Here is a 12,835-nt window from a genome sequence, read left to right on the forward strand (position 1 = left end):
GAACAATTAGGCTTAGATGAAGGTTTGGATACATTACTAAATTTCATGGATAAGATGTACCAAAAGGATAACTTCATAGATATTATATACAGTGAAGAAAGAGGCTTTTTGACCCATCAGGTCTGCACCGACCTTTCGAAAAACCACGGTACCTAGGCCTACTCCCTAGCCTTATTCCTGTACTCTGCACATTGATCTTTGCAAGTCCACATAACCTGCACATCTTTGGACAGTGGAAGCAAACCAGAGCACCCAGAGGAAACACACGCAGACACAGGCAGAAAGTGCAAACTCCATTCAGACAGCCACCGAAGGCCGGAATCAAACCCAGGTCCCTGGCGCTGTGATGCAGCATGCTGACTACTGTGTCGCCCACTTATGAGGCCTGATCAGATTTTGACAGATTTGGACGGTCGGAGGATACCTCCATGGAAGAATACATAATAGAATTTAGCAGACTGTATACAAGGCTGCAGAAATTCCACCCGGAAATTCAACAATCAGTGCTGGCATTCAAATTATTGGACTATGCTAAAGTTACAAATATAGATCAGTTTTTGGTTGACGGGAAGTAAATTTGCACAAAGACACACTCTGCTCGAACTAATGTCAGAGGCTCTAAACAAGTTCCTAGACAAATATTCCATTCCGACAACCACCCTGACACAAATGGACCGATTGCCAATAAGACAAACTATGGAAGACACGATGTTCACAGGATGGAAGATGGCCTAAAAACAGGTCGCAAGCATCAATACAAAAGATTTATAACTAAACATAATTAGGACAGAAACACCTTCAACAATTATGGCAGGAGGAATGAATTGGGAAATTTCAACAGAAAAATTAACCCCTGAAATGGCCAGGGTGTGGTCAACCTGTGTTTCAGGTGTGATTCAAGTTCAACTATGAAATAACTGTCCTTAGCAATATATGAGAAAGAGGAAGATATTAACCAAAGAAAAGGCGTTGTCTGAATAACGGAAAGTGTTGCTCGCATGGTCGTTCAATTGTGCCGTATTAGACAGCAGATGGACATCTACACAATGTGAAATAGACTGGTTGAGATGTTACCTGGACTCTTAAGTGACAAAGATCAGAATACGGGTAAGAAATTTGGAAGTTGCACGAGTTTCAGATTTGGGGATAATATCCTTAAATCGCTGAAAAGAGTAGTGGTTCCTTGTAAAATCACCGGAAGGAATCATTTTGTTTATGCCGCATCCAACGAAATACTTTTATTATTGAGCCGACCATCGATGAAGAAAGCACACATCAAACTTCACATGGAAAACGACAAGACCATCGTATTTGGAAAAACTGTGAACTTACAGTTTACAGTCTGGATACTGTCCCATTAATGAATCCTAACTTTTCTTGCAAATAAATTAATTAAGTACTGTCAGCATCAGAGAACAGGAGTCAAATTGATTGTGTTAAGATTGCATCAGAAATTTGCCCATCAGTCTTCCCAAAGATTAAAAATTTTGCTCAGGAATGCGGATATACACCGAATGTATAGAACAGATAAGTGACAGGTATGAAACATAAACAAATATAGAAGAACACCATCTCGACCCATAGTGAGGATGCCCTTAGCGACAGATTTTAATTAAGTTGTGGTTATGGATCTTAGAGTGTGGGAGAAAAGAAAAGAACATTTACATTTCACACTTTGTAGACTTGGCAACGTGGTTTAGTCCACGGTTATACATAATAAAGAAAATAATCATGGAACGTCATAATGGAAAAATGTATAGGGACCAGATTAGGACGACCAGCAAAGTTCCTCATGGATAATGGGGGGAATTTGCTAATGATGAATTTTATGGTGATGTGGCGATGCCGGCGTTGGACTGGGGTGAGCACAGTAAGAAGTCTTAGAACATAGAACAGTACAGCACAGAACAGGCCCTTCGGCCCTCAATGTTGTGCCGAGTAATGATCACCCTACTCAAACCCACGTATCCACCCTATACCCGTAACCCAACAACCCCCCCCCCCCCCCCCCCCCCCCCCCTAACCTTACTTTTTAGGACACTACGGGCAATTTAGCATGGCCAATCCACCTAACCCGCACATCTTTGGACTGTGGGAGGAAACCGGAGCACCCGGAGGAAACCCACGCACACACAGGGAGGACGTGCAGACTCCGCACAGACAGTGACCCAGCCGGGAATCGAACCTGGGACCCTGGAGCTGTGAAGCATTTATGCTAACCACCATGCTACCGTGCTGCCCTCTTAGTGAGACTTCTTACTGAAATTTATGGTGTGTGAGAATATGAATGTAATAGTCATGAATACAGCTGCAGAATGCCCATTTAGTAACAGGGCGTGCAAGAGAAACCATGTTGTGATGAAATGCTTCATAACAATTTGGCAGATAGGCCAGATTGTAAATTAAATTCGGCTTTAGCATAGGTCATCCATACAAAGAATTCACTACAGATGTAGAGGGCTACAGTTGGTTTATGGTCAAAATTCTTTCATTCATGATAAATCATCCTCCAGCTTGGGAGGGAAATATGATTAGCTGTACCTTTTCTGAGCATTTAAGTGCACTGCTCATGGGCAGGAAAGAATTCCTCAGAGCAGAAATCTCAACAAATTCGGAGAGCTTTGAGGCACAATGTACGGCCATCGGTAACTATTTTCAAACAGGGAGACTTGCATATTATAAAAGAAATGGATTTAACGAGAGGAAAGTTTATTGGTTCAGATGGTAAAAAAATCATTTTGCAGCATAGAATTCAGACTGTTCGGGTCCTTTCGTCAAGACTAGTGAGCCATATTACAAGTTTGCAGATTCAAAAGGGGCTATTGAACAGGCTGAAAAATCAGGTACTTCTCATACACATACACATGTTACAGCATTGAGAGGACCAGTTACAGAATTGAGGACCAGACCGTGGAGAGTGACATAGTGATTCTGATGAACCAGAGGAGACTATTTGTCCCAAAGGAGAACTGCCAAAAGTTGGTGCTAAAATGACATACTTGCCAGAAGGGGACAGTCAGTGGAAGGACACAACTGAAATGAAATGAAAATCGCTTATTGTCACAAGTAGGCTTCAAATGAACTATCGTTGGTCAAGCAGGTAAGACCACCAAAAAATATAAAAACTGGCTGAATGTACAAGATAAAGGAAGGCCCATGGATTGGGAATATCTGAGTATTGAACATTTGGGCAGCACGGTAGCACAGTGGTAGCACTGTTGCTTCACAGCTTCAGGGTCTCAGGTTCGATTCTCAGCCCGATTCTTGGGTCACTGTCTGTGTGGAGTCTGCACGTTCTCCCTGTGTCTGCGTGGATTTCCTCCGGGTGCTCCGTGTTTTGAACATCCCATTTTTAGGCGATATTAGACAACTGAAACGGAGTGTTTATAGTGATACATCTTACTCTAATCTCTGTGATGGTTTTTTGAGTGCAGGATTTATAATATTTCTCCTGGGGGAGAAAGGTAAATGTTGCCATTTGGCAGGGAAACTAAAAGTTTAAGTGACAAAAAGGACATTGGCAGTGGAGGCACTTGCCCGAGTGGTAAAATTTTTATATCAGGGGTCCTGAGTGAAATTTTAAATGCCGCAGGATATTCTAGAACAGTACAGATATAAGAATGTCCACTCTACAAAATGCATCACTGAAAAGAGACTACGGATTAACATAGCAAGTCTAAAACAGATGCTAGGAAACAGGGATTTTCCAGATCAAGTGGGTTGAGAGCAGTTACCAACTATCTGACTGTTTGATGAAGAGGGGTTAGCTCAAAATTATCAGAAATGATTAAAGGGTGTCTTTTACCAGAGTGAGGAAAGGGGAATAGGTTGCATTTATTGTGGAAGAAAATATATAAACACACTTGTGTTATGGTATGTAGTCATTTACATCAAAATTAAAGACAATTTGTTTTCTTTTTAAGAGGGGGAAATCTGTTAGGAAAGAGTTAATGTTCCCTAGTTAAGTTGCAATTGAGGTGTCATTGTTTAAAAGAATGTGCCAATATATAAAGAGGATACTGGTGACGTTGTTTTGTTATTGCACAAGTGACTACTGAACATAAACTTAGAAGTCAAGACTTTCTTCCTCGTTCTTATGATAGTTACCAAAGGAGTTTAACAAGGGACAGGTATGTAATTGTCGAAGAGAATGACCATCAATTGCAACCTGGAGAGAATGGTGAACAAAGAGAAACCGGGGCAGAATCATAGAATTTACAGTGCAGGAGGAGGCCATTAGGCCCATCGAGTCTGCACCGGCCCTTGGAAAGAGCACCCCACTTAAGGCCACGCCTCCACATTATCCCCGTAACTCAGTAACCCAGGCCAATCTTTTTGGACACTAAGGGTAATTTAGCATGGCCAATCCACCTAACCTGCACATCTCTGGACTGTGGGAGGAAACCGGAGGACCCGGACGAAACCCACGCAGACACAGGGAGAATGTGCAGACTCCGCAGACAGTGACCCAAGCCGGGAATCGAACCTGGGACCCTGGCGCTGTGAAGCAACTGTGCTAACCACTGTGCTACCGTGCTCTAGGACAGAGAAGCTTCGGGAAACAGAGTGTGTATGCTGGAGGAAAATCATTTGGAACGGGTAACGGACAACAGGAAAGCATTTGGAAGTTTGAAAAAGCATTATATAAATTTGCAGAAATAGGAATCTAAGACTTAGTAAAAGATGAAAATGTGGGCTGCAACATTGCCGATGAGTTGAAATTTGAGGGGTGAGGAAGAAAGCAGTGTTAGGATTGCGTAACAGAAATTGAGTCATTAGTTGATCAAGCCAGGAACTGGAGTTTCGGCAGTAGAGGGGGTGAAGGGAGAAGTACTGGTCAAAGAGGATGGCTCCAATGACATTAGGCTGGAGCAAATGTTGCTTTATTCAGGTTTTGATATGAGACTGCCAACCATGTTGCCTCATATCTATGCTCTCCTCAATGGCCTCAACAATTACTGAGGCATCCCCTTAGAAATATTGTGGATGGGCAGCACGGTGGCGCAGTGGGTTAGCCCTGTTGCCTCATGGCGCCGAGGTCCCAGGTTCGAATCCCGGCTCTGGGTCACTGTCTGTGTGGAGTTTGCACATTCTCCCCGTGTTTGCGTGGGTTTCGCCCCCACAACCCAAAGATGTGCAGAGTAGGTGGATTGGCCGCACTAAATTGCCCCTTAATTGGAAAAATGAATTGGGTATTCTAAATTTATATTAAAAAAAAAAAAAAATTGTGGATAAAGACTTTGTACGCATTGCTCTGACCAGACTGCAGACTCTGGCATCAGACATCCCAGGAGTCTCAGTGCGGATTCAGAGCTGGCAGACCGAAAATTGACATGAATTTCTCACTTCAGCACTTACACGAGAAGTGCTGTGAATAGTTCAGACCACTCTACATTGCTTTCATAGACCTCGCTAAGGCCTTTGACCTCATCAGCAGATACAAACTTAATCCTGCTGAAAATAGGCTGCCTGGCTCAACTCGTGGAAAACATGTCTTCTTTCCTCGACAACATACTGAATTTCGGTAGTTACAATGGAGCATCATCGGAGGCTTCAAGATCAGCAGCAGGGTAAAGTAGAGTTGCTTGCTGCTGCAAATCTCTCTGGCATATTTTTCTCCATGCTACCACTGTACACTTTTGGCAAATCTACCTGCATGCCAGAGCCAATGGTAAGCTGTTCAACTTGGAAAGACTGAATGTTAAGGCCAAAGTGCATTACGTCTTGGTTTGTGAGTTGATGACGCTACTTTGGCATCCCATAATGAAGTTCACTTGCAACGCCTTGTAAGTCAGTTCTCCCAAGCCTGCAAGGAGTTTGAACTGACAATAGTGTCAGGAAGACCAAAGTTATGGGCCAGGAGTAGAGATACCACCTTTCATCAACACTGACAAACATTGACAACTTCACATGCCTTGGAACAACCATTACAAGTAACCTGGCCCTTGATGCCGAAATCAGCATCAGGACTGCCACGGCTGCAGTTGTTATATAAAAGTTGAGACATTGAGTATTGAGCAGCAGCACACTAACCAAAATGCAATGCTTGGTGTGTACCAGGCTTGTGTTCTCAGCACTCTCCTTTACAGTAGTGACGCATGAACTTACATAAGCCAAGAAAAATAACTGAACAGCTTCCTCCTCTGCTGCTTCAGATGAACATTGATCATTGCCTGTCAAGAAAGAGCCAAACTTGGAAGTACACCAGCGTGCAGGGATCCCAGCATGTTTGTCCATTTAAATCAACGGTCAGTCCATTGACTGGGTCATGTGAACTGAGAAGAATATAGCTAGATTCCCAAAGATATGCTCTATGATGAGCTAACTATCAGCACGAGACTAACAAGTCGTCTACGATACTAGAATGTCGGTGAGTGAGACTTCAAGTCGACCTGAATCAGAGTCGATGTATGGAATGCCCTTGTTGCTGACTGGAGTGCGTGGAGATGAGCCAAAGCAGTAAAAGCAGAAGACAAATGACCAGAGGACAGAGAAGTGAGTCCACCAGAAGGAAAAACCATCTGGCAACCTTGGGCCAATGCTGTTCTTCAACTGAGGAAGGGACTGCCACTCATGAATCTGCCTCCGAAGCCATAACAGACTGTTTAATGCAGATGCGGCATGCACCCTGGTCGCAGTTCATCATCTCACGAGATGGATGGATGATAATAATAATATTCTCTGACTGTGTTCCTCTTTTCAACTCCAGGCCAGCCCTCGCTCCAACTCAAGTTTCTTGTTCTGCCACATGTATGGGAACTCTCCCCATCCAGTTTCAGTAGCCACCTCTGAAGTAAAGATTGCAATTTTCTTCCATAAAATGGACTTTTAAAAAAACATTATACAAAATGAGTAAACCAGTAATGGAACAGAAATGGAGCATACACATTAAGTCAGGAAGAATGACAAAGAGGAATTCAGCTATAAAACACGAGTGCACAGCAAGAGTGAAAGACAGCCACAAAGAATGCGCAACACAAGCAGAGAGTGACACACACACACTTACACTTTATAGATTTATGGCATGGGGAAAGAGATTTATTTAGAGGGGATGTGAAGAAAAGCTTTTGCACCAGAGGGTGGTGGGAATCTGGAACTCTCTGCCTGAAAGGATGGGAGAAGCGGGAACCCTGACTTTTAAGAAGCACTGAGATGAGCACTTGAAATGCCACAGCATACAAGGCTATGGGCCAAGTGCTGGAAAACGGGATTAGAATAGATAGGTGTTTAATGGCTGGTGTAGAGATGATGGGCCGAAGGGCCTCTTTTTGTGCTGTAAAACTCTATGACTCTGTCGATGCGCAATATCACAAATCAACTCATTTCAACAAAGCTAAAAATGGCTTTTAAAAGTTAGGTTTGGCTATTTATTTTAATTTTAAAATTAAATTAACTTAAATTTAGGATCTGTAAGGAAGAAACCGAGTCACAACGTACCAATATTTCACATTATTTTTACCAGAAAGGGCTTTGCTTCCTTACTAACATTCTAACAAGTATGTAACCTGGGTCATTTTTGACGACAAACTTGAGTTCCTGATTGCAGTGATAGTCTAGACTGAAAAGTTAGACTTTGCACATAAACTGGATTGCTTTCTAAAACCACAAAATAAGGGCCAGTTTCAACATTGCAAATATTAGAAACATGCACACTGATTCATTGTATAAGGCAAGAAGCCAAGCAACTGGATAGTGTAGGATTGAACTTTAGCCTTATTCAAAGACTGATCATGGATTGGCTAATTTCTGGAATTGCACACTGCAATTTAAAGCAAGAAAAGAATCATAGCAGATTTCATATATATCTCTACATATTGATAATCTAAGAAACAGTGGGTCTAAAACAACAAAATGTACAACGCTTGAACATATCTGCCACCTTTTTAAAGGAATTGATATAGAAATACTATTTAATTCATAGCAATAAATCCGGAGAAAGTTCACATTGAGTAATAATTTAGATTTGTTTACATGGAAGTCTTCCAACAAATGTCATACACATGAAGACTTCTCATTTAGCCTTAGTTTGGGTCAACTACCTTTACTTAAGCAGCTAAAATATGGTGGGTGCGTTTACCCATCTAAGGACTGAAGATGAATGCTTCCCCAACAGAGGTAAATGTCTGCCAATATCTAGTTTGATTTAAGAAGCTTCTTTCAAAAAATGTACAAAGTTTTATAAGTTCTTGTTGTCATTTGTGACAATATATGACTAAATGGAAGACAAACATTATAAGTTACTTCCTTTCACCCATTTTTCCCCATAAGTTAATGAAGGACATGTCAAATTGTACGTAACGGTCATGTGGGAAATTCTCCAGTCTGCAAGATTGCACTGGCCTAATGAGGGATATTTCATAACATTAAAACAAGTAGTATTTTAAGTCCCAACAGGAAAACTTACTTTTTTTTCTTTTATGAGTTTAAGGGCATTCAAATAGTTCTCCTGGGCATTTCTAAAATTAGACGCAAGCAGTGCCTCAGAGGCTTCTTTAAGTTTGCATTTTACCAATTTTTCTTCCTTCTGTAACACACGGGAAAAAAATCATCAATAACACTGATTGAAAAGCAGATTTGGCTTAATAATGAGACTAATTATTTCTTATTTGGCCTTAAATAAAAGTGCATTATTTTACAAATGGTGTTTGTTGCTATTGGATCAGAAGTCAAGTAACAGTAAATAGAATCAATTCTATGATAAATAAATTGAAAATGGATTAATTTTAACTCTATATATATCACAATACATAAAGCAATAAACTTAGCTTATATAAATATACAATTTTTAAAGTAAACATACTTCGTCCGCCATGTGAAAATCACTACACAATCTTTACATTAAATTATCTTTTTATTAATTTAGATACATGCTGTAACGCCAAGTGATGCACAGTTGGCATAAAATTCTACATTTAAATCACTTCATAGGATCATGGAATTGTTGCAGTGCAAAAGGAGGCCATTTGGCCCATCTTGCCTGCACCAACTCTCCAAATGAGCATTTCATCTCGTGTCATTCTCCTGTCCATAACTCTGCACAATATTTTCAAACCATTTAATTCCCTCTCGAAAGCCTCAATTGAATTTACCTCCAGCGCACTCTCAATGCATTTCATACTCTAACCAAGTTAATATTGCAAACAATTCGGGTACCACTCTTCCGGCAAGATGAAAAAGTCTTATAAGGGGTACAGATAAGATTCACTAGGATGTTACAAGTGGTGAGGGATTCGGTTATGAGGAAAGTTCAGAATGTTCTCCTTGGAACAGGGAAGGTTAAGAGGTGATCTAATAGAGATTTGCGAGAGATATAGATAGAGCCAATGGGGTCAGGAGCTTTGGCAAGCCTGTACCTGAGATCTCAGAGTAAGTGAGTTGTGAAAATTGTTTACAATGTTGACATGAAAATTGGGCCCACTATTGAATAAAATTCACAAAGCTTTTTTTTTACCAAGTGGTGCTTTCCAACATAATTCCTCAGATGATTAAAATAATCTGTAATCAAAAACACAATTTAGGAATCAGATACCCTCTGTTAGTTGAATGTACCTTTTGGATGAAGCAGACAAAACAGTATTTAGGACTTTCCAGTCATCTCACTGCTGGGATGACTATAATCACCAGCTCCTTTTAGGAACTATACTTGCAGACAGACAGGGTTACAACATTATATGGAATATTCCTGAATTCCTGCCAACAAAGCTTCCATTTGACATCATAAATTCCTCACTGTTTCATCTTGAGCAATGCTCAATAACCAGAACAAATGTTTTTCCCTGGAAAAGTCTGACAGGAACTCCTAATTTTGCTACCTTTAAGCAGAAAATTTTATTACACGAGTTATAAAAAGAATTGAAAATTTGAAGCCAAAGTCATTTTGGAAACACACTGTTTTTGCATGCTTGTCTTAGATTCTAGATTGTGAATGTCAATTTAAGTATTAAAAAATCCATCAACAGCCATCCACAATAAAGACTAGAAAATTAAATGGGAAAAGTTTAATGTTTGGGAAGCTAACTTCATACAACTGTATCGGAAACTTTGCAATGACTATGCAAGGATATCAAATTTCCCTTGAAGGACAAGGGGGGGTGGGAAAAAAAATTGGCATCACTTCAAAATTCATTCAGAAATCTCTCCACTTAGCATTTTTGTGAACTTGCGTATCCCACTTCAAGGAACAATGTCATGGGTGTAGGTGGAGATGCATTATAAATATAATTTCCATCCAATAAAGATTTGCATCAAACAGAAGTACATGACAGATGAATTATTGAGTCTGCTTAACATTATCTCAGTGGTAAGTAAGCTGCACATTGAAGGTACTGCATTTTAAGTCAATTAAGTAGAATGTATATAAATTTAAATCCTCTCTCTCTTTAGAGTAATTTGAAGTGCTTGGTGCTGATAATTTCCAAATGTGTTTATTTTCCTGCAAAGTAGTCGATTATTCTGATGGTTTGTAACTCCACTGAGCTGGCAAAATAACTGCCAAAAGTTTGCAATTGTTTTTAGACTGTTAAACTGAAGAGTAACTGTGCAGCAACTGTGCAGTACTTTTGTTTTTCAATTTTTCATTTGTGACTTTAGATTTTATCCTAGAACTAAGAAAATCAGACTGTCAGAGATCTGGATATTATCTTTTACAAGCTTTCCTGACAAAAATATCTCGGGTTTCTGCAGTCTTCATTCCACAATCATTTTTTGGATATCTCTTTCCTTTGCAAGGGATACAAAATCGTTGGGTGACAAAAACTCGCACAAGCTAGGTTTGCAGGATTCTTGTAAACTGGCTTTTCTTTTTAAAATGCTTAAAGGAATGGTTACTTTGCAACTTGTGAAGTTCATTAAGAATCAGATATCAAACCACAAACATCTTGTCAGAGCCAAGTGGTTCCAACTGATTAGATCATAACCCTGCAGGCTTGCCACATGCAGATGAGAATGGCGGTAGACGACAACTAACCCGAGGAGGTGGTATCACAAACATCCTCATCCTCAATTATGGGGAAGCCCAGTATGTCAGTGCAAAAGACAAGATGAAGCAATTGCAAACCATCTTCCGTCACAAGTGTCAAGTCAATTATCGGCCGACAGCATCATAGGTGCCAGTCTTTTGCCAAACTCAATCGCCAAACTGAATCACATGGATTAATGTATTGGATGTAGCAAAAACTACTGGCCCCAATAACATCCTGGCTATGTGACTGAACAGCAGCTCCAGGACTTACCATGACCCTAGCCAAGCTTTTTCATTACGCCTGCAACACTGGAAGCTCAACATTATCGTGGACAAAGCAGCCCACTTGATTGGCACCCCATCAATCACGTGCAGCTACAGAGTGGAAGCAGTGTGCACCATCCACAGGATGCACTGCGGCAACTCTTGAAGGCTCCTTCAAATAGCACCTTCCAAACATATAACCTCTACCATCTAGAACAATGGCGGCAGACACACAAGAACACCACAAACTGCAGGCTTCCCACCTCCAAGTCACACATCACCCTGACTCGGAACTACATTGCTGCTCTTTCACTGCAGCTGGCTCGAAAACTTTGAGTTCACGCCAATTAGTTCGTGGGTATACCCTTCATTACATGGAAAACAGTTCAAGAAAGAACAGATACAAAAAAAAGTTTATTTGCAGGATTTGATGCTCTGAGAACTTAGGGATTTCATTTCAGAATGAAAAATTAAAATTTTTCACAACTTTATGGTTTAAATCAAAGTTGGTACTCATTAGTCTCAGGTAGGTTTGTTGTGACTTGAATGCACAAAATACAAATTGAGCACGTTTAAGTTCAAAGAATTGCTCTTACATTCTTGCAAAACATTATTTTGTTTTTTAACTGTTCCTACCTCTGAACTCACTTGCAATGTGTTTTGCTCTTTCTGCTGCACTTTCTTGACATCAGACAACATATTCTGCTTTCTCTCACTGCTTGCTTGGTTGATTTCCTCACGCTTTAGATCACTGTAATACAGAGAATGTAACAAACATTTGTTTTATAGTCAAATTATATTGACTACTGCATTACAATGGAAGGAGATGCAACATTTTGGAAGGAATATTTTTCAGAAAATCACAAACACTTACAAAATACATCTGTTTATGATTTGCATTATTTTACAGTAGAGTACTTTTCCCACATTATATCTATGGGGTGGCCAAGTGGCGAGCATTGCTGCCTCATAGCGCCAGGGATCCACGTTCGATTCCCACCTCGGGTGACTGTGTGTGTGAAGTTTGTACATTCTTCCTGTGTCTGTGTGGGTTTCCTCCAGGTTAGGTGGATTGGCCATGTGAAATTGCCCCTTAGTGTCCAAAAGGTTAGGTGGGCTACTGGGTTGCAGGGATAGGGTGGGGGCATGTGTCTAGGTAGGGTGCTCTTTCAGAGGGTGGGTGCAGACTCCATGGGTTGAATGACCTCCTTCTGCACTGTGGGGATGCTATGATTGGCTATACTAAATTGCCCCTAGGTGGGATTACAGGAATGGGGTGGGGGATTGGATTGGGCCTGGATGGTGTGCTCCTTCGGATGTCATTACAGACTCGATGGGCCAAAAGGCCTCCTTCTGCACTGTAGAGATTCTATATATTTTTTAATTGACAAATGGGAATGACACAAACACAAGATGCTCACATTTTACATTGGAAAAGTTACAATCACTTAAAAGTACATGGACATTTCTAGCAGGCATTTTTAAAATTGCAACCATCAAAATTCATGTGTCATTTAATGTAATCCGATGCATCCCTCCCCCCTTAGCACAGTTCAATGTAAAATTCAAGCCAAAAAATTCCCAAATTCAATCCTCAGTCTGAGCTGAATT

At 40.6% G+C, this 12,835-nt stretch overlaps 1 protein-coding gene across 1 annotated transcript in view; it reads right to left on the reverse strand.

The window, feature by feature from the left end:
• Nucleotides 1-12,835, reverse strand: part of LOC119953904 — a 125,715-nt gene that overhangs the window by 66,655 nt on the left and 46,225 nt on the right. The window contains exons 18-19 of the mRNA XM_038778563.1: nucleotides 11,861-11,975; nucleotides 8,405-8,524 (exon numbers count right to left, since the gene is read on the reverse strand). Coding sequence (XP_038634491.1) covers nucleotides 8,405-8,524; nucleotides 11,861-11,975 — 235 coding nt within the window. The remainder of the gene's footprint in view (nucleotides 1-8,404; nucleotides 8,525-11,860; nucleotides 11,976-12,835) is intronic.

This window comes from Scyliorhinus canicula, chromosome 19 (genome assembly GCF_902713615.1).
Source record: "Scyliorhinus canicula chromosome 19, sScyCan1.1, whole genome shotgun sequence".
Taxonomy (NCBI): Eukaryota; Metazoa; Chordata; class Chondrichthyes; order Carcharhiniformes; family Scyliorhinidae; genus Scyliorhinus; species Scyliorhinus canicula.